We start from the raw sequence: 27,192 nt of genomic DNA, 5'->3' as shown, positions 1-27,192 counted from the left end.
ATTAGAATATTTCTAGATATTTAAATAATAGATCCCTTTGTGGTGTCTGTCTAGCCCATCCACTCTTCTTCTGGAAACTTCTCTCGTCAGAAGTGTACTCTTCCAGCCACGTCTATTTTATATGACTCACCTCTCTCTGTGATTTCAGACAACCAGACAAGGTGGTAGACATTGCTGATCCAAGCTGGGACAATTTGATTCTCTCTGTTTAAAAAAATGGCTTTAGAAACAAGACATAAAATAGTCTCTCTATTAGGAACTTAACAAGAAAGCAATATCATGTTGGCTAAATACATGGAAAGAAGCACAGAAAGGCCACACAGAGACAAAAAGGCAGGAGATGCCTAAAGAGTAACTTCCTGTAGATTTTCCAGTCCCTCCCAAGTCTGCTTTCTCCCTCGGGTTTTTGGAAACAAATATGTGCTCTTTTAATAAATTTCCCCCTCATTAAGATAGCTAAGTGGGTTTTTTCCCTTGTTGAAAGCATGTTTAGATATTCTTGCGTGGATTGAACCTCAGTATTAACCTGTGATTTTAAAAATTGTGGTTTTCATGTTAATATAATAATATTTGTGATCAAAAGGTTGTGGACTATTGGTAGTCAGTAAGGAACACGCACAAGCTTTTGTTAGAATATGTGATTTTGAGAAGAACTGATGGATATTTCTAAGTTGTACAGTTTTGGGAGTGTTTAACAGAAATTCTTAGAAAACTCTACTGCTTAAAAAAGAGTTTTAATATCATTACTGTCATAATAGCACTAGCAAGAAATAACACTGACAATGTAAATGCGTTCTAAAAGGGACGCACAGCTTATCTGTAGAATCATTATAGCCTGATGTCATGTTCTTCCCTTTTTATAGTGTATCTCTCTGCTTAAGGGGAGCCAGAGTATTTTGCCATTTAATGAAAAAACACTTTAGATCATTCTGAATCATTTCAAATTTCTATTCAAAGGAGCATAGAAAGTAGCTACTTGGGAACATGTGTTTTGTTTATCCGGCTCATATAATGAACTAGGGTCCAAGCAAAAAAGGGGACTTCTACATTAGGAGGAGAATCTGCTGGTCAGAATTTTTAAATTAATTGTTATTTATTCATTGATCTCTTCCACAAATATTTGTTGAATATCTACCATGTGCCGGGAACTATTCTCGATGTTGGGGGATGTAAAAGTGAACAAAACAAAGTTCTAAAACTCAATGGTGACATAATTAAATATGTAAATATATGCTGTATCAGATGGTGATCAATGCTAAGGTGAAAAAGCAGGGTAAGAGATATAGGAAGTGCCCTCATATGCATTTTCCCATAGTTTGAAAGTTTCATAAAATCGTAACTCTCTGACCTTACGTCGAAAGGGGATTAGAAACTGGAATTAACTGGTAGCTTTTTCCTTGATGTGATTCAACCAATGAGAACCACAATTCTGGCACACAGACTACCTGAAATTTGAAAAAAAAATCGAATGAAATTCATCCTTTTTGCTGAGAAAATTTAACGAAATCACTCAGATAGATATATGTTATTACTTTTACAAGATGGCTGATCACTATTGTCTTCTTTCACTTCTCAGTTCTCCTTAGGGCAGCTCACCCAGACGACAGGTTCTAGAAGGTAGGAACCGTGTCTGAGTGTTCACTGATGTATTTCAGAACCTAGTACATAGATATCAATAATATTTATTTGAATGAAGGAATGAATAATTATAATTGCGTGATTTTCTGATTACATGGTCTACCCCAAACTATTTCCAAACTTCTAATAACCCACCAGATTATTACATGGAGAGAATACAATTGTAGCAATTCTTTTCGAAGACAACGCATGGTGGCGCTGCAGGCTAAGGCGTCAAAAATAAAGCCCAGGAAACGCTACGAACTGTACCTCAGATCTCCGGCGGAAGAGAAAAGCCAGTAAGCAGAGCTCAGAACTTGTACTGTCTCCAGAGAATGCTACCCACTGACATTGCCGGACAGGTTACCAACTGAGAGATCCATCACATCTCAGTCCCATCGCTCCCTAAGGTAGAGCTGGGCCCTGTTCCTGGAAAGGCGTTTGTGGAAGTAAAGATGGAGGCTGGAGGGGATCGCTTTCCTAAACAAAGGCAAGTCCTGATTCTCTTTCTCTTGCTGGGAGTGGCTCTGGCAGGCTGGGAATCCCGTCGCTATTCCGTGACGGAGGAAACAGAGAGGGGTTACTTTGTGGCCAACCTGGCCAAGGACATGGGGCTAGGAGTGAGGGAGCTAGCTGCGCGGGGAGCCCGCGTGGTCTCTGAGGATAACGAACCCCGCTTGCAGCTTGATCTGCAGACAGGGGAGTTGATATTAAATGAGAAACTGGATCGGGAGGAGATGTGCGGCCCCACCGATCCATGTGTGATGCATTTCCAAGTGTTACTCAAAAACCCGTTGGGAGTATTTCGAGCTGAGTTACTGGTGAAAGACATAAATGATCATTCTCCTGAGTTTCCTGAAAGAGAAATGACGCTGAAAATCCCAGAAAGTAGCCCTCCTGGGACTGTGTTTCCCCTGAAAAAAGCCCAAGACTTGGACGTGGGCAACAACAACATTCAAAACTACGATATCAATCCCAACTCTCATTTTCATGTTTCCACCCGAGACCGGGGGGACGGCAGGAAATACCCGGAGCTGGTGCTGGACAAAGAGCTAGATCGCGAGGAGCAGGCGGAGCTCAGATTAACCCTCACGGCGCTGGACGGCGGCTCTCCACCCCGGTCCGGCACCGCCCAGGTCCGCATCCTGGTCCTGGACGTCAATGACAACGCCCCTGAGTTTGCGCAGACGCTCTATCAGGTGCAGGTCCCAGAGAACAGCCCGGTAGGCGCCCTAGTCGTCAAGGTCTCTGCTAGAGATTCAGACAGTGGGACAAATGGAGAGATATCATACTTCCTTTTTTATACTTCTCAGGAGATAAGCACAACTTTTGAGCTAAACACACTTTCAGGAGAAGTTCGACTAATTAAAAAACTAGATTTTGAGACAATATCTTCATATGAGCTGGATATAGAAGCGTCAGATGGTGGGGGACTTTCTGGAAAATGCTCTGTCGCCATTGAGGTAGTGGATGTTAACGATAACTCTCCAGAACTAACTATTTCCTCACTTACCAGCCCCATTCCTGAAAATTCCCCCGAGACAGAGGTGGCCCTGTTTAGGATTCGAGACCGAGACTCAGGAGACAACGGAAGGATGACTTGCTCCATCCAAGATGATCTGCCCTTCCTCCTGAAACCATCTGAAGAGAATTTCTACACTCTGGTTACAAGTGGGGCGCTGGACAGAGAAAGCAGAGCCGAGTACAACATCACCATCACCGTCACAGACATGGGTACCCCCAGGCTGAAAACCGAGCACAACATAACCGTGCTGGTCTCCGACGTCAACGACAACGCCCCGGCCTTCACCCAAACCTCCTACACCCTCTGGGTCCGCGAGAACAACAGCCCCGCCCTGCACATCGGCAGCGTCAGCGCCACAGACACAGACGCAGGCGCCAACGCCCAGCTCACCTACTCGCTGCTGCCGCCCCAGGACCCGCACCTGCCCCTGGCCTCCCTCGTGTCCATCAACGCCGACAACGGCCACCTGTTCGCCCTCAGGTCGCTGGACTACGAGGCCCTGCAGGCCTTCGAGTTCGGCGTGGGCGCCACGGACCGCGGCTCGCCCGCGCTGAGCAGCCAGGCGCGGGTGCGCGTGCTGGTGCTGGACGCCAACGACAACTCGCCCTTCGTGCTGTACCCGCTGCAGAACGGCTCTGCGCCCTGCACCGAGCTGGTGCCCCGGGCGGCCGAGGCGGGCTACCTGGTGACCAAGGTGGTGGCGGTGGACGGCGACTCGGGCCAGAACGCCTGGCTGTCGTACCAGCTGCTCAAGGCCACGGAGCCCGGGCTGTTCGGCGTGTGGCCGCACAACGGCGAGGTGCGCACGGCCAGGCTGCTGAGCGAGCGCGACGCGCCCAAGCACAGGCTGCTGGTGCAGGTCAGGGACAATGGCGAGCCGCCGCGCTCGGCCAGCGTCACGCTGCACGTGCTGCTGGTGGACGGCTTCTCCCAGCCCTACCTGCCGCTGCCCGAGGCGGCGGCCGAGCAGGCGCGGGCCGACCCGCTCACCGTCTACCTGGTCGTCGCGCTGGCGTCGGTGTCGTCTCTCTTCCTCCTGTCGGTGCTGCTGTTCGTCGCGGTGCGGCTGTGCAGGAGGAGCAGGGCCGCGTCGCTGGGTGGCTGCTCGGTGCCCGAGGGCCCCTTTCCGGGCCACCTGGTGGACGTGAGTGGCACCGGGACCCTGTCCCAGAGCTACCAGTATGAGGTGTGTTTGATGGGAGACGCTGGGAGTAACGAGTTCAAGTTCTTGAAGCCAATGTTCCCCAATAATCTAAGCCAGGACCTTGGGAGGAAGTCAGAGGGAAGTTCAGTCTTCCAGAACAGTTTAGGGATCTGAAACTTCCCCGCTGCCGTCTGTTCGTTTTGTCTCCTCTACCTTTCCTTTTTTCTTTTTAATCCGGTAGTAATCTCTAGTTCTCCTTGTTCTTGTTCTTTCTTCTACTGTTTTCCTTAGTAAGGTTACTGTTTATTTTGTTGGCCTGGTTGACCTATAATTATTTTTTCAATTATTGTGTTAGTAAAAATTTTATGTCAGGAAATTTCACATTTCTGATTAAATTTTTAGTACTCATTCCTAACGGATAATATGAAAATTAACCTCTCAGACTAAACATAATTCTAATTTTAAAATACTTTCTCACTGTATGACACTACATAAAAATGTCTCGTTCCTTTTTATCATACTTCATTTTTAAATTATTGGAAATCATTTAGTTTTTATTATTACACAGCTATGACCTTTCTATAACTTCTTTTCTGTTTGAAATGGAATCAATTTGTATTTTCCCATGTCCAGTTTCTTTCAAGCTCTGTGTGGATTTTTGTTTTACCAATAGGCAGCAACACACATAATTTCATGCTATTTATTTCAAAATCACACTTGTAATCATTAGACTCTCACTCTAATACATGTCATCTCATGAAACTTACTAACCTAAATAAAGAGGTAAACTGAGGCAAGTTCAAAAAAATGAGTTTATTCAGAAATGGCTGAGGGAATTGCAATTCAGGACAAGCAAACTATAGCAAACTACAGGCTAGTCTGTTGAGGATTTGGGGTAGGTTGTATTTATGGGCAGGGAATGTAAAAAGCAGAGAGTTCAGTTAGTCAGTTAAAATAAAAAACAAATGGAAACCAGTCTTGAAAATTTCCTGAGCTGACAAAATCAGTCCAGTCACAGAAACAAAGCTCAATTCAACCCACTTGGTGAGATCAACTGGATCTGGGTCATCTCGCATTCATGCTCCTGGCAAAAGTGCCCAAGGTTGATATGAGACAACCTCTAATCAACCCCATCATCCAAGAAAATTTCAATACTATCAGTTTTCTGTAAGTCAGGCATTTACAGGAAATCAGTCGTTAGTCCTTAAATTTTGTCTTCTTGATGGTACATGCATGAGATTCCCCATTTTATATCCTCGGGTTCTATTTTAGATTGAAATTCTTTCACAAACTGTATCTTTATCACCTATTCTTTTTCATCTAAATTAATATTGAAAAGACTTATGGATTTTTCCTTATATCTAATTGAAGTTAGGATCCTGATTAGAGTCCTGAACAGATTTATGATACCCAAATTAACTGTGTTTATGGTATTCCTATATACTCTAAAGGTCAATAGGCTCTAGGACCAAGTAATGCAATGCTTGCAATTGTCCCTTGCCAAGAAATTCTCAAGTGAGCTCCAAATTCTGAGCCTAGAGGAGCCTTTGATGGCACAGCATGCCAATATCTACTTGCCTTTGGATGATGACATTGTTCTGGTTGATAAGGAATTTGAAAGAAAATACATTGTAAAATTAATGTTAGTTAACCAAAGAAAACTCATTAAAGGATATGTTGGTGAAGGGGTTGAATGATTTGATGCAATAATCAGCTCTGTTGTCAGGACTCTTCTATCTCCAGGAGCCTCCTAACTTTGCAGATACTATAGAATGGTGTGGGAGGCAGAATAATGGCCCCCTAAAGACATCCACATCCTCATCCCTGGAACCTCTGAATACATTATGTTATATTGAAAGCAGGAGTTAAGTTTCAAATGGAATTAGGGTTGCTAATCAACTAACCTTAAAATAGGAAGACTATCCTAGGTCATCTGGGTGGGCCTGATTCAATCAGTTGAAAAACCTTAAAAGCAGAGCTGAATCTTCCCTGAGATGAAGATGCCTGTGGGCAGCAGCTTCAGCTTATGCCCCAGAGTTCCAGCCGGCCCTTTCCTATGGTCTGCTGTACAGATTTTGGACTTGCTTAGCCAGCCCCCACAACTGAGTAAATCACTTCCTTGCAATAAATCTCTTAATATATATCTCCTGCTGGTTCTGTTTCTCTGGTTGAACCCTGACTGATAGAGATTTTGGTACCTGGAAGTGGAGTGCTGCTGTAACAAATAACTAAAAATGTAGAAGTTGCTTTGGAATTGGGCAGTAGGCAGAGGCTGGAAGAATTTTGAAGAGCATGATGGGAAAAGCCTAGATTGTTTTGGACAGACTGTTAGTTGAAATATGGATATTAACAACTCTGCTAGTGAAGAATCAGAAGGAAATAAGGAGCATGGTGGAGAAAACATATATTGCCTTATAGAATACCTAAATCATTGTAAAGAGACTGCTGGTAGAAATATGGATGTTAAAGTCGCTACTGGTGAGGGATCAGAGAGAAATGAGGAAAATATTATTGGAAACTGGAGGAAAGAGAATCCTTGTTATATAGTGGCAGAAAACTTAGCTGAATTGTGTCCTGCATTGGAAATGTGGAAAGAAGGACCTCTAAGCAATGAACTTGGATATTTAGCTGAGATTTCCAGGCAAAAGGCTGAAGTTGCAGTTTCTTCTTGCCGTTTATAGTAAAATGTGAGAGGAATGAGCTAGATTGAGGGAAGGACTGTTAAGCAAAAAGAGACCAGAATTTGATGACTTGGGAAATTCTCAGCCTATTCAGATTGTAAAAGACACTAAAATTAGGAGATTCACTATCAGGAAAGCATGTTCTGGAGACAAAGCCAAGGGTATCATATGCAGGACAACCTTCTGCTAGTGTCTTGAAAGGATTAAAAGGTCAGAGTAGTCACAAAGTCACAAAGAAGGTTCTTTGAAGAGATTAGGCATGTGATTCATGGATGTCCTCAGCCATCTCAGCAGAAGTCAGAAATAGAGATGATACTATCCAGGAAAGAACTGTGAAGGAGTCTATTGTGTAAGGGAGGAATCCCTGTGACACACACAAGGGACTCGTAAGGTTCTTGAGAAAGGTATACCAGCAGAAATATTACCAGCTTCAACTGAAAGGGACAGAGAGTATGCAATAAAAGAAGGTCATTGTAACCAAAATTCTATAAGCAAGAAACAGAGTGACAAAACTACTTAGCTATAAAAATGTACTACCTCTCATGATAAAGGAAGGATGGCTCAGAGGACAGAGCCTGGAGCCCAGAGAGTGGAGCTTCAAATCTGGGCCTTGAACGCAAATAATTTTTCTGGATGGATTTCTACATTTCTTGAGACAAATGACTCCTTTTTACTTGCCATTTTCTCTCTTTTTGAACTGGAATGTTGGTAACTGTTAACCTGTGCCTGTTCTACCATTGTATGGTATGGAGGGCAGATAATTTGTTTAGTTTTTACTACAGATGGAGATGAATTATGCCCAGGATGGATAATACTTGAAGTCATACCTGTACCCAGTTTAGATGATTTAGGTGATGAAGTTTGGGATTTTTGAGTTGATGAGATTTAGATGAAATTATGGACTGAGTTGATACTGTAATGAAATGAGATCTTTGGGGACCTTGAATATATTTCTGATGTGGGATACATGTGAATCTTTGGAGGCCAGAGGGTGGGCTGCAGTAGGGAAAATAATGGCCCCACAACGTATCCGTGTCCTAATGTCTGGAACCTGTGAATATCTTATGTTATATGTCAGAAGGGAATTACAGTTGCAAATAGAATGAAGGTTGATAATCAGCTGAGCTGAAAATAAGGATATTACCCTAGATTATCCGGGGGAGGGGGTGGTCCAGTGTAATCACAAGAGCCCTTAATAAGTGGAAGTGGGAAGTAGAAGAAAAGTCAATATCAGAGTGATGTTACATGAAAAAGACTGAACCAGTCATTAATGACTTTGAAGATGGAAGAAAGCCACAAGTGAAGGAATGCGGGCAGCCTCTGGAAGCTAGAAAAGGCAGGAAAATGTGTTCTTCCTTAGAGCCTCCAGAAAGGAGTGCAGCCCTGCCTTAACTTTAGCCCAGTTTAACTTTTGACCTCCAGAACTGTAAGATAATGTTTGTGTTTTTAAGCCGCTAAATTTGTGGTAATTTGCCACAGCAGCAGTAGAAAATAAATACAAATGGCTACTAAAAAAGCCGTTTCCCAGCCCACTTTTCTTTGCCTTCCCCTACTCTAGGCCAAAATATTCATATTCTCATAATCCCTTGCAGATAGGGGTGTCATATGACTGTTATTGCTAATGATTTAGAAGTGCATTTGGGAGATTGGGCTTAAGGGAAATATTTTTGAAAGGGCTAATCTGAGGGGGCATGTTCCTTAGGTCTTTAGCCAATTTCCCTTTTTCTTAACCAGCATGGGTATTGGGGAAGAAGCCTTGAGTTGAAGCAGCCAACTTGCTATCATGAGATGAATAGCATAAAACAAAGGTCTATATACTAAGTATGGTAAGACGGAAAGCCCTTGATTTTTTTATAGCATTGTTAAGCTGCTGCAACAGCTCTATACTACCTTCTCCCAGACTTTATGCTGCATTTGTAAATAAACCCCTGTGTGATTAAGCAACTGTAGTTGAGTTTTCTGTTGATTGCAGACAAAATGCATTCCAAATTAACATATCTCTCCTTCTCACAGGTAAGGTTGATTTACACGGTCTTCTGACTAGATCCCAGGTTGTCAATTTAAGATGCTTGTTGGAGAAGTGGTTTGCTTTCCCTTAGGTGTTATCAAGGGACAGTCCTCTGAGCTACTATGGCTGACTTTTCATCGTCATTCAATCATCTCTCAGTTTGGCTAATGCAAACATATGCAGGTAACTGAACTTTCAAAGAAATATTCCAACCCCAAAAGTTGAGTTTTGGAGAATAGAATGAGAAGGTAAGCTGATAAATGCCAGCTATATTTTTAAACCTGCATTAGTGGTATCCTGACAAGATGACTAGGATGTTTATGCAGCAATCCAGAACGCTGGTTTCCATCTCAGGCAGGGAAGTAGCAGGGCCAAAATTTTTACTTAGTAAAACAAATTGACTAAATATAAGTCCTGAAAAATCTTCATAAGCAGATCAGCAATCTACATATTTTGGTAGAATATGCCTGGTGGAAGTATCAGAAATTTCTAACAACCTTTTCGATATATGGAGATGCATGTTTTGAAACAGGCCTGGAGACCCTAATGTGTCAGTATCCACTATTCCATTCCTATCTTACTTTACAAATACTTTATTGGTAAAGTGTAGAATTTAAAGGGCTCTCCAAGGGATTAATACTTACGTCTTTCTTGGATTTATCTGGAACACCTTGAAAAGAGCATTACTTTCAGATTATCAGCGCAGTCGTGAAAAAATCAATAAAAATCTATCACACCACATGAATGGTAATGCCTCAAACAATTTCAGAACTCCACAGCTGCACTCAGAGTGTTTCTGTATTTGTGTGTTTGTATATGTGCATTTGAACATGTGTGTGTGTGTCTGGGAGAATAGCTTTAGTTGATGATGGAGATGCACTGCATTCACAGATATATAGTACAGTAATATTGCTTTTCCATAGCTTTTCCACATTGTAAAGATATCTTTTCCTTTAATGCATAATTATATATTAAAAAATTGGCACTAGGAACATATTCTAGAAGAAATCGTATTTGCAAACTAAAAGAGTTTTCTCTTTGTTAATTCAGCCATGCCAGCATTATTGGGTGTAGAAGTTTGGTGGCCCTGTTGGCCTTGAAGGAGTAGCCCAGGAGAGGGAACTGTAAAGTAGATATGGTCATTTTTCCCCCCAGTGAGATCAGGAAACAATAAAGTTGACATCAGGATGTGACAGGGGGCTGGGATTAGGGTGACGCCAAGTTGTGCAAGTGTAAGGTTGGATCCTGTCTTTATTTAAAATTTTGATATTTTGTTCATCATGGATTTTTTCATTAAGTTTGACTTTTTAGAATACTGCATTAAATAGTATCTATCTTTATTAATAAGTTTTTGAGTGACCCACCAATTTTGCTTCTGAGACACTTGCCTTACTCTTGTCCTGGTCCTGTTGATAGTTTCCAACTTGCAAGTTCCAAAGGCCATCACAGCAGTAGTGATGGTGGTCACAGCTGGAATCTGAGCAGTGAAATCTGAATCAAGTCCCTCTCCATTTGGAATATGGGATAGTGGCAGCAACAGTAGAAGAATACAAAGATATCCAAGGAGATCTGACGAACTGGAGTCCTGCAGACTGGGAACAGAAGAGCACCTTTATGGCTGTGATGGACCAGGCAAACTGTTTATATGTTTTTCTTCCAGGTGGCATGCAGCAGTGTGAAAAATATTGTCTGTTAGGTAGATTCAATTTGCTATTACATTGTTGAGAACTTTTGCATCTACGTTCAGGGGAATATTGTTTTATATATTTTTTTTTCATGTTATGCCTTTGTCAGGTTTTAGTTCCAGGGTTATACTGGTCTCATAAAATGAGTTGGCAATTGTTTTTTCCTCCTCTCTTTTATGAAAGAGTTCATGTAACATATTTATTATTTTTTCTTTATGTTTCTGATAGAATTTACCACAGAAGCAATCTGTAGCTGACATTTTATTTGTGGAAAGATTTTGAAATGCAAACTCAGTTTTTAAAATAGATATATTTCAATTCCAATTTTCTATTTCCTCTTGTGTCAGTTGGTAACATGTCTTTTAAACAATTTGTCTATATTTTATCTAAGATGTTAAATTTATTGGCACACAGTTATTGATAATACTCCTTTACCATCTTTTCAGTATATTTAGGATCTGTCATGATGCCCTTTTCACTCCAGATATTGATGAAATATGTTTTCTCTCTTTTTTGTCTTTATCAGTATTGTTGTGAATGTATCAATTTTATTAATCTTTTTTTAAACCAACTTTTATCTTTGTTATTTTCCTATTACTTTGCTTTCTGTTTTATTGATTTCCATCCTTAGGTTTTTATTTCTTTCATATACCTACTTTGGGTTTAGTTTTATCTTCTTTTTCCAGTTTCTCTGAAAGTTTTGATCATTGACTGTAAGCATTTCTGTTCTAATGTAGATTGAAATATGTAAAAATATAAATTAAAGCTATAAATTTCTTTCTATGCATTACTTAAGCTCCATTACCTTAATTTTGATACATTGTGGTTTTACTACCATCAGTTTGAATTTGTCTATAATTTCCCTGTTGATTTCTTCTTTGACCCATTGGTTAACTGGAAGTATGTTGCTTAATTTCCAAATATCCAGGGATATCATTTTTGATATCCAAAATAATTCTGTTTTAGTCTGAGAACATACTCTGTATGATTTCAATCCTTTGAAATTCATTGACTTTTCTTGTTGTTATGCAACATAAGGGTTATCTTGGTGAGTTTCCCATGTATAGTTGAAATAAATGTGTGTTCCACAGTTCTTGTGTGTAGTGTTCTATACATACCAATTAAACCAAGTTGCTTGATAATATTGTTTATCTTCTTTATTCTTATCACTTTTTCTCACATGTCTATCAATCACTGAGAGAAAAATGTTGAATTTGTTAATTATGATTGTGAATTTGTCTATTTCTCCTTTCAGTTCTAGCATTTTTTTAAACCTCTTACATTTTGAAGCTCTGTTATTCAATGTGCAGGTAGGTAGAATTATTTCATCTTCTCAATGAATTGACACTAATCATTATGAAACATCCCTTTTAGTCTCTGGTAATACTTTTAATCCAGTATTAATAGAGTCATACCATATTTCTTATGCTTAGGATTTGTATGATATATTTTTTCATTCTTTTACTTTCATCTTGTCTTTATATTTTAAGTCCATCTTTTGTAAACTACATAGAATTGAATCTTTTTTATTCCATCTTATCATTTCTGCCTTTTAATTGGAGAGGTCATTCATTTATATTTAATATAATTTTTATATGTTTGTGTGTATTGCATTTTGTATTCATACCCTCTGTTTCATTTCTTTGTTTCTCATTTTCTGTTTTCTTTTGGCTTAATTGTATATTTTTTGGTGTTCCATTTTATATCTGAAATTGACTTTTTACCTATAACATTTTTGGGAGTATATCCTCTAGGGAAAATAAAACACAGCCTTTACTTATTACAGTATACCTTGAATTAGCATTATACAACTTCATCTGTAGTGTGAAAAACTTCCTATTATGTAATCCTTATCCTTTTCACCATGGCACAGGTGATCAGCACAAGACAAAAGAGAGATATTTAAGAATTCATATGGTAGAGAATCTCTATGAATATAATTCAAATTGTAAAATATTTCAAAAGACCTTAATAACTGCTGTGTGGAAGATACTCCATATTGGAGAGAAATATAATGAAGGTAATCAGTGTGGCAAAGACTTCAACCAGAGTCAAAATTTAAATGTGCATGTGAGAACTCATACTGAAGAGAAATCCTATTAATTCAATGGATGTGAGAAAACTGTCACTAATCATTCACTTGTTAAGACACACATGAGATCACACACTGGACACAAACCCCATCAATGAGAGGAAGGTAGAGAAGGCTTTAACTGTTCTTTGTATCTTAGGACTCGTGAAAATTCACATTGGAAAAGAATGCTCTGAATATATAAAATGTAGGAAAGCCTTTATTAATTCTTCATCAGTTGCTGTACATATAAGAACTCATAGTGGAGGTAAGCCTTATATTCATATAATGTGAAAAAACCTTCCATTTCCTTTCATCTTTTAGAAAATGTGGAAACTCTCACTAGAGAGAAATGCTATGAATGAAAAAAATATGGAAAAGTCTTCCAATTATCACTCATCCTATAGGGTACCTGTGAGAAGTCATACTGAAAATATACCCCAGGAATGTAACAGAGTGTGAGAAAGCTTTTATTTCTTCCACATCCCTTACTGTACGTGTAAGAATTCAGATTGGAGAGAAGCCTTATATAAGGCATGTGGGGAAACCTTCTCTTATTCTTCAAAGCTTGCTCTACAAGTGATAAAACATATCAGAAGGGAGCTCTATACATGTAATGAGTGTAGGAAAGTCTACAGTTTCTCCTCTTCCTTTAATAACCACATGACTGCAAAAGCTGGAGAGAGGCCCTATGATTGTAAACAATGTGACAAATCCTTATTTTATTCTTCCACATTTGACTGTACATATGATATTACACATTGGAGAGAAATACTGTGAATATATGAAATGCAAGTATGCCTTCAGCTGTTCATCATCCCTTAGGAAACATGAGAACTCACACTGGAGAGAAGTCCTATTAATTTTTGGAGTGTAAGAAAGTCTTAACTTGTATCTGATTCTTTCAAAGCCATGTGACAATTCACAATAGAGAAAATCCACGTAAGTGTACAAAATAGGAGAAAGTATAATTCCCAACCCTTTAGTGCATATGTGAGAACACACACTGAAGAGAAACCATATAAATATAAAGAATGTGGGAAAGTCTTCTTCAAGTCATTCTTATTCCTTAGTCAGCAAGTGAGAACTCATACTGGAAGATAGGAATGTAAAGAATGTGGAAAATCCTTTAGTTTTCCCTCATACTTTGAAGACATGTGAAAACTTACATTGGAGAAAATCCCAATGAAGGTAATCAATGTGGGAAAGCCTTCAGGTGCATCTCCTCTTTTATTATGAATAAGGAATTTTATACCAGAGGATAAATCTTTAAAATGTTGTAACTATGGAATTGCTTTATCAGTGTCTCATGTTTGAAGAGATCCTTACCTCATAATTTATAGTTTTCATTTTCTAATATAAACCTCTGTGGTGATAATTATTGCTCCCAGTACCCTTTCAGCTGTATCATACAACTTTCAATATGTATTATTTCCGTTATGGTTTACTTATATATTTTGTCTCATTTCCATTGTGAAGTCTCCTTGGACTGAAGTAAAGTGTATTTCTTAATGTGCAAGTAAATGTATTTGAAATTAGTTTTATTATTGTTTCTAATTAATTTCCACTGTACACAATGCATGTGGTCATTGTGATAGTGACTTTGGTAATTGTTGGGATTTTCTTTCTGGTTTCTGTGGCAGACCTTGGGATTTGCCTACCTGGTGTCTATTCTTCCCTTCTTCCTCACTAAGAGAACTTAGAAATTTTCAGATTATTGATTTTTTTTAGGAAGATTAGCCCTGAGCTAACATCTGCCACCAATCCTCCCAATCCTCCTCTTTTTGCTGAGGAAGACTGGCTCTGAGCTAACATCTGTGCCCATCTTCCTCTACTTTATATGTGGGATGCCTGCCACAGCACAGCTTAACAAGCGGTGTGTAGGTCTGCACCTGGGATCCAAACTGGCGAATCCCATGCCACCAAAGCAGAACATGTGAACTTAACCACCACACCACCAGGCCAGCCCCAGGATTATTGATCTTTACTGTTGAGAGATATATCTTCAAGCATTTTTGTAGCTAGTGTAGTATACAACTAATTGTCTTGGTCAATAAGTAGTTGACATAAATTTTTAAATGTGCAAAGTTATCAAAAAAGGACGGTTTCATCTGAATTGATCATTTTAGCTTTTTTACTTTGCTGCTCCTTCAAGTTGGACACAACACTTCAAGTTGAAAAGAGAGACTTTACAAACATGAGGATGAAAGCTAGGGGTAATAATGGTTATGTAGGATTGTGTTATATTAGCCTTAGGACTACATTTTCCAGAATCCTCTTTACTCTATGCTTATAAGTTAGAATTGGATAAAAGAGGAACCTGAATGAGATTTGGAAGGCATAAATGAAGAAGAAGCCATTAATCTCAAGAGGATGTGAAAGTAGCAGATTAACAAAAAGATCCAGAAATGTTCAGAAGTTCCAAACTTCAAGCTTGTCTTGACTACTGGCTTTATTGAACAACATCAGCACTGAGCCAATCACCAAGCACTTAACTTCAGTTGCCTCAGAGGTAGCAGCTTCCACAAACATCTCCATGAGCTCACCCTTCACGATCCCACTTTGGTGGCTAGACATGCACAACTGTTGCATTTCCTTGCAAACTCAAACCTGCCCATCCATACTGCTATTTCAAGATCTAGTGATTAGAGACTTTCTCCAATTCTCTGCCTCCCTTTTCTCTATATTTGTGCTCTATAGTGAGCACAAAGTTCTCATAATACTTATAGTGGCTCTGATTTCCCAAGTCATAAAATTTTGCAGCCAAAATAAACAAACAAATGGGTAATTTTGTTTCCCTATTGCACCGTTGAGTGGCTATACTATCCTTGTACTGCCTATATACCATGTTCATGGATTGAACTCTCCCAGGAGAGAAATAAGCACCTTGCTAATTTGTGAGGCATATTGTGGGAATTTTATGTTACTCAGAACTGAATAAAATCCCTAAATGATATACATAGCGTGTGTTAAATTAAAACTATCAATCAATGTATTTAACCATATTAACAAAATAGAGGAGAAATTTTATATGATCATCTCAATAAGTGCATAGAAAGTCTTTGAAAAATTCAAAATGCATTTTGTAAAAATTTTCAACATGATAGAGGATGGGAATGTTTTCATTGTGGTAAAGGACATCTACAAAAATCCTACAACTAACATCATACTTAATGGTAAAATATTGAATGCTTCCCCATAATATCAGGGACAAGCCCAGAAAGTTCTCATTGCTCTGTTCAACAATATAATGGAGGATCTGGTCAATGTAAAACAGCAGGAAAAATAAATAAAAGACACAGATATTTAAAATATTTGTCTTTATTTACAGATGACATAATTTTATATGTTGAAAATCCTAAAGAACTTACAAGAAAACTGCTGAGACTAATGAGTAGATTTAGCAACATTGCAGAGCATAAGGTCAATATATAAAAATCAATTATAATTCTATATAATTGTAACAAACAAATGGAAAATAAAGGTTAAAAACTAACATTTACAATAGCATCAAAGAGATAAATAATTAGGAATAGATTTAACCAAAGATTTACAAAACTTCTACACTGAAAATCATAAAACATTACAAAGAGAAGTTGAGAAGATTTAAATAATGGGGAAATATACCATATTCATGGATCAGAAGACTCAAAATTGTTAAGGTGTCCATTAATACCACATTGATCTCTGTAGAGATGCAATCCAAATCAAAATCCAAGCAGGCTGTTTTGTAGAAATTGGCAAGACATCTTGTACAGTTGCAGTAATCAAGACAGTGAAGTTTGGCAAAAAGATCAATAAATAAAAATAAAACTGTGTAATAGTATTTGAAGAGAAAATACATTTTTTTCTTTTTAGTTTTAATATATAATCTTGGCACTTACGGACTTAAGTTATTTTAATCAAGTATAAATTTTTGGTCCATATTACTAATTAAATTATCACAACTTGGCCAGCAGGAGACTCCTTAAACTGGCTCCTGTGGGCTTTTGACCCAACCTATAACTTTGATAGCATCCTTGCTTTCTGGCAATAGCAAGAGGTCACAAAATTACTCTATTTTTTCCTGATCCAGACATGTATTAAACAATCCTTACAAAGATCCCTGGTTCCTTTTCATTGAATAAAGGTGTTGGAGAGCAAAATCTTGGGGTCCTGAAAAGTTGGAAGATTAGGTATAAAGAGATTTGGGTAAGGAGGATGTTGATGGACATATGGGAGTAAACACAGTGTGAAAACCTATATGTGATAAGTTAATGGCCACCAGAGGGAATCCTACCAAGGAAGAATCACTAAACATTGAAATAGACAAAATAATCTACCAATTTGACATAAGACAGCCTCCTTCATTAGCCTGGCTTGATGAGCACATGAACAAAAAGGCCAGAGTGGCAAAGATGATATCTATGCACGTGCTTCACTTACCAAAGCTGCTCTGGCTGCTTCCACAGCCAAATGGCCAAACTGCCTGCAATAGAGACTAACACTAAACCATTTGTATGGTAAGAATAGTTACCATTACTCCCAATAACCCACCTGGGGGAATTTGTGCTTCGCATTTCTGAAACTCTGGGCTCTTCAGAGTCAGAAGCCCTTGTCCCCAAAGGGAAATATTTCCACCAAGAAACACAACAAGATTCCCAATATACTGTAAGCTAAAGAGGTAGCCTCAATCCTTTGGGTTCCATCTGACCTGGATCGAGCAGACAAAAAAAGGAGCAACCAACTTGACAAGGTAAACTAACCCTGATCATCAAGAGGAATTAGGGCTGCCATTACACACTAGGGGCAAGGAAAAATATGTTTGGCACCTAGTTGACCCACTTGGGTGCCTACACACTTTCCCAATTACTTTGGTAATTGGATATATACAACAATCCGGGATTGAGAAGGGCATGATAACCAAGGCTCGGATCTCTCAGGGATGAAGGTCTGGATTACACCACCAGATAAACCACTAAGACCAGCAGACATACTAGTGGAGGGAAAGAAGAAACCTAGAATGGATAGTAGAGAAGGGAGATAATGATCATCGTTGTAACCCTGAAACCAGTTTCAGTGGCAAGGACTATAGGTCATCCCATTATACTTTCTCTTCTAAGTCTCCCCCATGAAGAGAGGCCCACTAAAACTGTGAAGGAGCTGCTCCCTGAATGTATATGAAGAAGAGGATCTGAGCATCATGAAGTGTAGACTGTAAGGACATGGAGATGCACCACTCAGATTCTGCTTCAATGAAGGACTTGTTTGTGGGAGTGCTGCTGGGAGTGCTAGGAGTACTATCAGTGGGCACTTTTCAGCTGTCACACCTTTCCCAGGGCAGGCTACATCCAATGACTGATCAAGTAAAAATATAAAGACTTGGCCATTTCAGCCTTAACAGAGCACAATGCTAAAGGGGCATTTTAGCTCCAGAGCTCCCCACTTCTCTCTCTACTGAATCCCACTTCCATCACCTCCATTGCACAGATGTTATTCCCAAGGAACTCACTAGAAAACACCTACACTCTATCTCAGAATCTGCTTCCTAGAGAGCCCAACTTGGTAACATACCTCTCGGCTTGCTATGGGACCATGGTAGAGCGTGAACCACTGCCTATGGGACATTAAGTGAACATGTGATCTGAGATGTCTATAATTTACTAAATGTTACCTGATTGACCAAACCATAAAATTGGTTTCACTTGTAGCAGCACTCCATCCTCAAGTGGAAGTGATAATACAAGATCATACATGAGCAGGTCTGGAGATCATAAATATGCTTCATGAGTGGTTAGTTTACACTGGCACCTACTGCTCCTGCTTTACCACCTCTCTTTTCACCTACATCCATGGCCTCACTGGGAGTTCCCTGTGATCAGATGACTAAAGAGGGAAAATCTGAACCTAATTTGGAAATCTGGCACAAACCATTAGGGATCACTAGAGTATTACATCCCACAGGACTGACTCAAAAGTGCAGAAGGGAACTTCTTCCTAATGGAAGAGAACTTTGAGTGGTACATCTGGTTGTTCACTTTTCCTGGAAAGAAAGATGACCAGAGGTGTGGATTTGCATTTGTATTAGTTTTCTAGGGCTGTAATACCAAAATACCACAAACTGGGTGAAACAAATAATAGAAATTTATTTTCGCATAGTTTTGGAGGCTAGAAGTCTGAAATCAAGTTATCCACAGGTTCCTTGTGAAGTCTAGGAGGAAGAATCTGTTCCTGGCCTCTTTCCTTGGCTTGTAGGTAGCCATCTTTTTCTTTTTCTTTTTTTCTTTTTAGGAAGATTAGCCCTGAGCTAACATCTGCTGCCAATCCTCCTCTTTTTGCTGAGTAAGATTGGCCCTGAGCTAACATCCATGCCCATCTTCCTCTACTTTATATGTGGGATGCCTACCACAGCATGGCTTGCCAAGCGGTGCCGTGTCTGCGCTGGGGATCTGAACCAGTGAACTCCGGGCCACTGAAGCAGAATGTGTGCACTTAACTGCTGCAGCCACCGGGACGGCCCCTTAGGTGGCCATCTTCTATCTGTCTCTTCACATAATCTTCCCTCTATGAGTCTCTACCTGTGTCCAAATTTCTCCTTTTTCTAAGGATGGCAGCCATATTGGATTAGAGCTCATACTAATGACTTCATTTTAACTTAATTACCTCTAAGACTCTATCTCCAAATAAAGTTATGTGCTGAAGTAGGGGGTTAGGACACCAAAATATCTTTTTCTGGGAGGACACAATTCAACCCATAACAGCATCTATTCATGAGCAGTGACTAATGGTTTGGCTTATATGTCTCGGAATAAAATGGAGTAAGATTAGAGGGTTGGTAACAGGAAAGTCTGGATATCATCTCTTGTTCTGAGCCTCTTTCAAGGTGTTAATGTAATATGGGATTTCCCTCATTACATAACCCATTTATTCATTTCTTTACCCATAGCAACTATTTTTCCTTCTCTCTGTTTAATCTCAAACTTTTCCACCTTTAGAAGGTGATACCAACCCTGATATCAGTTTCCCTACATTAAACCCAGCATATATGGCGTTAAAACCAAAATACTCATTCTCTGCTTACTCCCTGGCTTCCTGGCTCCAGAATCCATTATCATCCTTGGAGACAGACACCGCCAAGGACAAGCACCTGGATTCATTATCCCCTCCCAGCAAAGAGATACAGGCTGGTGGGAAAGCTGCTGACCAGCAGGGTCACAGGCTCCCTCCTCTCTGCAAGTAGTCTCAAGGCCAAAGATAGGCTGGTGGGAGAGCTCTGACTAGCAAAGCCATATGCTCCCCCTCCCCTACCTAAAACTCCAAATAAAAACCCTTCTTTTTAGCTTTTCGAGGAGTTTGGGATTTCAGCTTTAGCTGCCCTCTCTCCTTGCTCAGCACTGTGCAATAATAAAATTCCTACTTTCTTCCACTACCCCCAGTGTCAGAGATTGACTTGCTGTGCAACAGGTGAGCAAACTCACTTCAGGTTCAGGATCAAAGGGAAATTAGGTTTGGCCACCCTGCGGGTCTAGATTGTTGTCAGCAATACTAGTCTAGCAAGTACTTCCTCCTCAGTCCACTCTTGTTCACAAAGAGTAAGGTTACATAGGTGCAGAACTAGTAGGTTATCTTTACCACCAGGCAATATAGCTGCATTCACTGTTAACCCCAATTTTGCTAGATGGAGTGAAGGCGCATCTGCACCATCAGGCCCTTGGGTATTCTGACATAAAGATTAAAAACATAGTTACAGGGGGCCAGCCCAGTGGTGTAGTAATTAAGCTCATGTGCTCTGCTTCAGCATCCCAGGATTCTCAGGCTCAGATCCCGGGCATGGACCTACATACTACTCATCAACCCATGCTGTGGCAGCAGCGTCCCACATACAAAATAGAGGAAGATTGGCACAGATGTTAGCTCAGGGCCAATCTTCCTCACCAAAACAAAACATAGTTACAGTTTCTTGCTTAGGAATCATCCCTGCTTCCAACCCTTGTAGTTGCAGCCCTGGTCCTATGACCACTGCGTCAAGTAGGAAATAAAAAAAGTTGAGGTGATGTGGGGAAGAAAGTATACCAGCACCTTCCCCACGCCCTCTTCCCCAGACCCATCAGAAAAATAAGAGAAATCTGTCCAGTGGGAACATTCCTTTAGCCCACTCCTCATGTTGAGTGTTAGCACACACTTATGAAGACATGTAAGCCAGCCCTTCATGCTTTTATCTCCCCCTGTCTTAGACAACCAATGTTTTAACTGCCTGTTCCAATTCTCTGTCAAACTATTACTCTGAGGAGGATATCTCTGTGCCCATTGTTGGACATTATAGGCTATAAAGTGAGTTCCTTGGTCCGAAGAAATGATGGTCAGCCATCCAAATCAGGACAATATCTTCTGTTGCGGTTCTTCATAATACTCTGAGTGCTTGCATCTACCACCAGGTAAGCCAAGCCCAGTCCAGAGTCAGTGTCTATTCCTGTCAGGACCCATTTGTAGCCCCCCATGGTTACCAGCATCAGCTGACTTGCCAACTATGTTCAGGGCCTTCCCACCAGGAAATCTGCCACATAGCCATTTGCAGTCTCTATCTCTTTTGTTGGCAGACAGAATAGTTCTTACCAGTATCTTGTGCCTCACAGGATGCAAGAAGAATATGTCTAGATTTAGTCCATCTCTACGTTGCTAAAGGCCCCCAATGTCCACTTATTTCAGGGCCCAAGGTAGCCACCTTAAGTGAGCACACAGGGATACCTGCTTGTTGATTCCAATCACCTCCCTAACCTAGAAGGAGTTCTGATGGGCATTGAAATGTCCTACTTTAATGCACCTCTCAAATGTCCATAGGGCTGTGCCCCATATGGGCATCCCTTTAAGAGGCCAAGTTTCCATTGCCCTCTTACCTCACCGTATGGCCAGGCCATTGGCCATTGGTCATTGCTTATGAGTCATAAAAAGCCAAACATAGAGGCTTTTTCCACTGTTCATTTTCGTAATCCTATTGACCGTTACATTTTTTAGGTAATCTCAATCTAATTGTAGCCCTAGTCACGGCTTCACCAGTGGGTTTTGGTACCACAGTTTGTGGGACTCCCATATCAAGGAGTCCTGGAAACCTCTCTTCTCCTCCTCCTGACCATTTTACCCACTCTTGTGCAAAAGGCTTTGGGTCCTCAGCAAGGGGTCCAGCCAAGGAACCCTGGCCCTTTGGTCAATCTTTATCTTGATGAATCTGCCTATCCACTGCCCCAAGCAATTGCTGGTTAGGTTTCTCACTGTAATCTCTACCTTCTGACTTTTAAAATTTCTCCAAACCGGGGTAAATAGAGCGAACTTCTTTGGGGCCCTTTAATGTTGGCGGACCAATGGGGGGGTCTCTTTTGCCCACCCAACTTTAGGTAGTGCTATATTAAAACAGCATTACCTAAAGTTTTAGGTAATAATTTGTTTTAACCCCATCAATGTCTGTTTTATTCATCCCATTTTTAAATAACCATCTAAAGATTTCCACCCTGCCAGAACAAGTCCTATGACTCCCTGCTTTCTGTTTCCTCTTTTTTTTGCTCCTATCAATATTCACTTTATTCACCTTATTCCTTAATAATCACTTAAAAATTTCTACCTTTTTGGGTGGGAAGAGACACTTATCTCTCCCGGGCCTCTCCCCATTCTTTTGTTAATTAATCTATCATTTTTATTAGCATCTGTAAGACCCATAAGAGGAAGGTGAGATGGCAAATTCGATAAGGTTTCCCAAACTGATTTTTGGTTTTGCAACATTAAGTTATATGGGATGCCCATGTGGAAGGGGCCCCCTTTATCACAGAATTTACCTTGACCTGGATAACAGGCATATTCAGTGGGTGAATATGCTGGTCACCATAAAGCCAGTCTTACATGGCTTGCAGACAAAGCATATCCAGCTGCTTCATCTGAGGTGTTCCACTTGGCATTCATAGGGAGAGATGGACAGTCCCCCTTCTCAGGGTAAATAGACCTTACAGTGGCTTTTATCCAGTCCACCAGGCTGGCTGTTCCCTCAGGACTACCCTCCTGTATGTGTGGATCACATATAGCAGTCTGTGAATTTTCCACAGTGAGCTGTAGAGCCTATATCAACCTGACAAGAGATTTTCACATACTGAGGTATATGAGGTAACTATTCAGGTTCAAAACTGATTTGGTTTGAACTAAAAAGCCTGACTTATGGCCTATTGAACATACATTGTACATCTGCTTTAACCATTAAAGCAAAGAATGGAGTCTCTTAAGATAAGAATGAATACTTTCCCTCCTACACCCTATTGGTAACGCCCTATTGGTAATGACCATATTAGTCTCCTCCCTGACATCGAGGTCATGTTGATATGCTAATTTGCAACTAAATACTTCTTTAAAACTTTAATGAAAATTTATCCTGGCCGTGTTTAATGTATGTTCTTTGCTCTAAGATGATATAAGACTGTACTGAAAACCATGCTTCTCTGGAACACTTTCTAAAGCCTTCCCAAGTTATAATCCTCACTCTGGCTCAAGTAAAATTCACCTTATTTCTCTCTCTCTTTCTCTTGCACGGGAAAATTCACCCTATGCTAACATCTGTTGCCAATCTTCCTCCTTTTTTCTTCCTCCCCTCCCCCCACCCCAAAGCTCCAGTACATAATTGTTTATAGTTGTAAGTTCTTCTGGTTCTTCTATGTGAGCTGCCATCACAGCATGGCTACTGACAGAAAAGTAGTGTGGTTCCATGCCCAGAAACTGGGCCCAGGCAGCCTAAACAGAGCATGACAAACTTTAACCTCTAGGCCGTCAGAGATGGCTCCTTGTTTCTCTTATCTATAGAACGATTATTGGTTATTTTGCGTCAACCCAAACATGCTCTTCCACTCTGCAGCATTCAAAACCCAAAGACACAGCCCCCAAATTATTTACTCTCACAACCAATTTCACTAAAGGTTCTTCAGGAAGTTGATGATCCTGATCTAAAATGAAATAATCCCTTCATGCTGTAGCCCCTGGTTTCAGTATTTTCTTGGTTTTGTCCTTCCACCATGTTGACTACATTTTTGGTGACCAGAGGTCTTAGAGGTACTTTCTGTTGTCTCTGCATAAGTTTTACTTTGAGGCTAGTGGCCCAAGCTCAGATTCACTGAAATCTGAGATTGGTCTAGCATCAAGGTCTGACCCAGTACTCTCTTTTACTTTCAGTTTAGCTATTACAGATAACATAACCAGGGATTGAATATTTTGCCTTTTTCTTATTAGTTTGCATTTCCTTATGCATCCAGAGAACCAATGCCCTGGGAGTTGGATCCATCTCTAAATTCCAACGGTAACTTTCACCTTTAGTAACTGATTGCAGCACAGCTGATACTCCATATCATGGGTAACCATCAGGCCACCCAGAAATCAAAGTTCTTCATCCCTGCCTTTTCATCTTTTCTCTTCCCAAATCATATGTTTCCATGAGCCAGGGTTGATCTAGCAAATCCCACTTCAATGATACCAGCTCTTTTGCGTTCTGAGCACCCAGTTTCAATGTGGGGAGGGAGGATTCTCCACATCTCTGATACCAGTTTAACACAAGGTTGACATAAGGGAAGACATACTGTAGAAAAGAAACCATATAGTAACTTTGAATGACCTTGATTAACTAACCTCGATGTTCTCTGTAGGTTTTATGGCCCCTCCCAGCTGCTATAAGTTGATAACTTTATTCTTTTGAGTTCCTTAGGAATGTGATGACTCCCAGGCAGAGAGTCTATGTTGATAGCCATCATCAATGACAAGTGAAAGATCAGGGTATAGGGCGTTGTTCCAGTCTCTGATGCATATCTAGTAAAACAAAAGACTATCAGGAACTAAGACCAGATGTCTGCCCCCACCTGGAGATCAGATGGAGGCCCCACTGGGATTAGGTCTATTTTTCAGGGACTGTTAATCTTGGGTTGTCTATACTTCTTATCCTTCTAGTCAGATACTTGATTTTAAAAGGTACCTTTAGATGTTCCAAAACTGTTGAAAATTAGATCCAGGGTCTAATAAAAAGAGAGCACCAAATCCTAACCACTAGACCACCAGGAAGCACCATCAGGGTCTAATAGAAAATGTGGCAGAACAGCAAAGGAGACTAAATGCACAGCCTCTACAGGTGTCCTATGTCAATGTCAAGGTCCAACTGGGAATACTTAAATAAGTGAACATGGGAATCTTAAACCCTTTGATTCTCCTGAATCTTCCAGGCCAACATAAGCAGACTCTTACTACTTGCCAGAGGAAAGCAGTGTCCCTTTTCCTGGAAATCATACAACAACCTCATGAGGCAGGTGCTTCACAAAATGATACTTGTTCTCCTCAACATCTGCCCTTCCGATCCTCATTCCTTCCAGGATATAACCTGTGGAAAAGCACACTTTCCATTCTGGGGGAGATAACTTACACAGAAAGGACTGCAAGACCTGACTAACATGTACTTGCAGGAACCAGCAAAACATGAGTGAGAGTGGATTTTGACAGTATTGGACCAGGGTATAGAATAACAGGCTGGATATGGTAGAATTAAATGACAGAAAGCTTGCCCGTGACTTAGGATTTAAGCTTCTGGAAAGGATACCGGGACCAGATCCTAAAACTTTGTCCAGTAAGGTCAAGGACTCTTCAAAGATTAGACAGAATTAATGGCTAATAAATGTGGCAAAGATAATGAACTATCCTTGGGCATATTATGGCGGAGAATATCAGAAGGCTCAGAGAGGTGGGAATGTTAGAATGGGTTTACTGTATAAAACCTGAGAACCCAACAATTATGTTCCCTGAGAGGGCCCAAAAGACACTCTCATCACTAGTGAGGAATGCACTAGTGAAGGGAATATTGACATCTTTGTGAAGCTCAGTGGGAAGCTATCCCTACAGGCAAAGGTTTTTGGTATGTGATGCTGGCAAAGAACTAGCCTCTCTGATATGAATGAGGATAAAGAGATTTTAGAATAGAAGAGACCAAGTGGCTTTACAAAACTATTAGTGGCAAAGTAGATTTAACTACTGTAGTAGCAAAAAGACCACCACGGCAATCAAGATATTTTGACTCATAGGAATTTGTGGCTATGCCTAATAAATCATAGTGTTCTTAGGTGTGAGAAGGATAGACAGACAAATAAAATGTTGCTTGACTTGTTTAATAAAAATATTTGGGAGCTGTTATATAGCTATTACAATGGACCATTGAATCCCTCACCCTCTTTTTAGATATAAATCAGGTCACAGCACCAAAGCCCACTGTTAGAAGGGGAAGATGACTCTCTCTAAGGAAGAGCAATGCCACTGCAACTAAAGACTCTAAGTGCTCCTTCTACACATTCCCAAAGAGATCTGCAGCCATTTGCCTGGGTAACTGCACTCGGGCAAGTGAATTATCCAGAATTCTCGAAGAAGGGGCCATCTGAAATTGAGATACTGCTTGGCTCTATATTTCTGATATAGAGAGATATACAGAGACTGGTTGCATTGCTAACTTGTGATTACTGTGGAAAGCTGCAAGTTGGGGGAAGGTACATCACAGTGACTGTGGCCCTCCACCCAATCCTCAGAGATCAGACTCTGGACCCCCAATGCTGCTGTTGACTTGTTGCGTTCAGATTTCTAGATTGGTTGCAATTTGCATCAATGGACTGATAGCCTGACTCTATTTCCCTCACTTTTTTCCTGGTACACACATCTTGCCAAGGCAATTTGATTGTTAAATGCAACCATCCCCAGAAAGAGATTGATCTGTAGAAATACATTTGGAAATCTTTGAAAATTCAGATATCATCATGACCATCCCTTAATACGCAATGACTTTCTGGTTAAATTGTATAAAAATGTTTCTCTGTGAAAATGCTTTTGTCCCTCTTGCGTTCAACCCTTCCAGACAAAGGATCTGAGTAAGAGAAGGGGAATAATTGGAAAAATATAAAGTTATAATTTCTGAATGAGACATAATGATTTTATAATGATGGAGAAAACACATCGGGTACCCAGGAAGGCACAGGAATTTGGGAGGACATTAATGATCTTTGTTTTTCAGAACTGTTTCTGGAAACTTCCCTCTCTTCTTGAAGGAAAACTCCCCATGCTGTCTTCCCAAGCTGCTGTGAGCACTCTGAATTCAAGTGGACTGCTGAGTGTACAATCACACCTGACAGTGCTGACTATGAGACAGCAGAGGATGGCCCAAACTCCCGCAATTTCCATGCAGAACACTTCCAGATGTCATCCACACACCTGAAGTGTATGAACTGATATCAGGGACAAGAAAAACTGCTTGGAACTGACTGCCTCAGGCAGCCCCTCTGGAACTAAGGACTGAACTAAATTATTTGAACTGAACTGAGAATCCTGGAGCAGGAGGCCCCATAGTTGGAGGGTGTCTTAGAATCCTAGTTAACCTGTACTGCCTGCTAATGTATAACCTGTTTGGGATGCCCTTGTAAACTCTTTGTTTCCAGACGTA

The 27,192-nt window shown here is 40.5% G+C and overlaps 1 protein-coding gene across 5 annotated transcripts; it reads left to right on the top strand.

The window, feature by feature from the left end:
* The first annotated feature begins 85 nt into the window (after positions 1 to 85).
* Positions 86 to 27,192, top strand: LOC103550682 (protocadherin beta-15). Of its 5 annotated transcripts, XR_011525523.1 has the most exons (3): positions 86 to 4,328; positions 8,981 to 9,158; positions 10,392 to 14,269. XR_011525523.1 is itself a non-coding variant. In XM_008519686.2 (2 exons), exons 1-2 carry the CDS (start codon positions 2,073 to 2,075, stop codon positions 26,965 to 26,967), a joined length of 2,457 nt encoding a protein of 818 aa, XP_008517908.2. In that variant the 5' UTR covers positions 161 to 2,072; the 3' UTR covers positions 26,968 to 27,192. The 5 variants fall into 5 exon arrangements, 4 of the variants coding, with proteins under 4 accessions (XP_070426690.1, XP_008517908.2, XP_070426691.1 ...); XM_008519686.2 differs by lacking the exons at positions 8,981 to 9,158; positions 10,392 to 14,269 and adding an exon at positions 26,767 to 27,192 and having other exon boundaries at positions 161 to 4,328; XM_070570590.1 differs by lacking the exon at positions 8,981 to 9,158 and having other exon boundaries at positions 1,777 to 4,328; positions 10,392 to 11,802.

The sequence above is a fragment of the Equus przewalskii genome, chromosome 13, assembly GCF_037783145.1.
Source record: "Equus przewalskii isolate Varuska chromosome 13, EquPr2, whole genome shotgun sequence".
NCBI lineage: Eukaryota > Metazoa > Chordata > Mammalia > Perissodactyla > Equidae > Equus > Equus przewalskii.
Note: the sequence above shows the minus strand (reverse complement) of the source record. Positions and strands in the feature narration are given on the sequence as shown.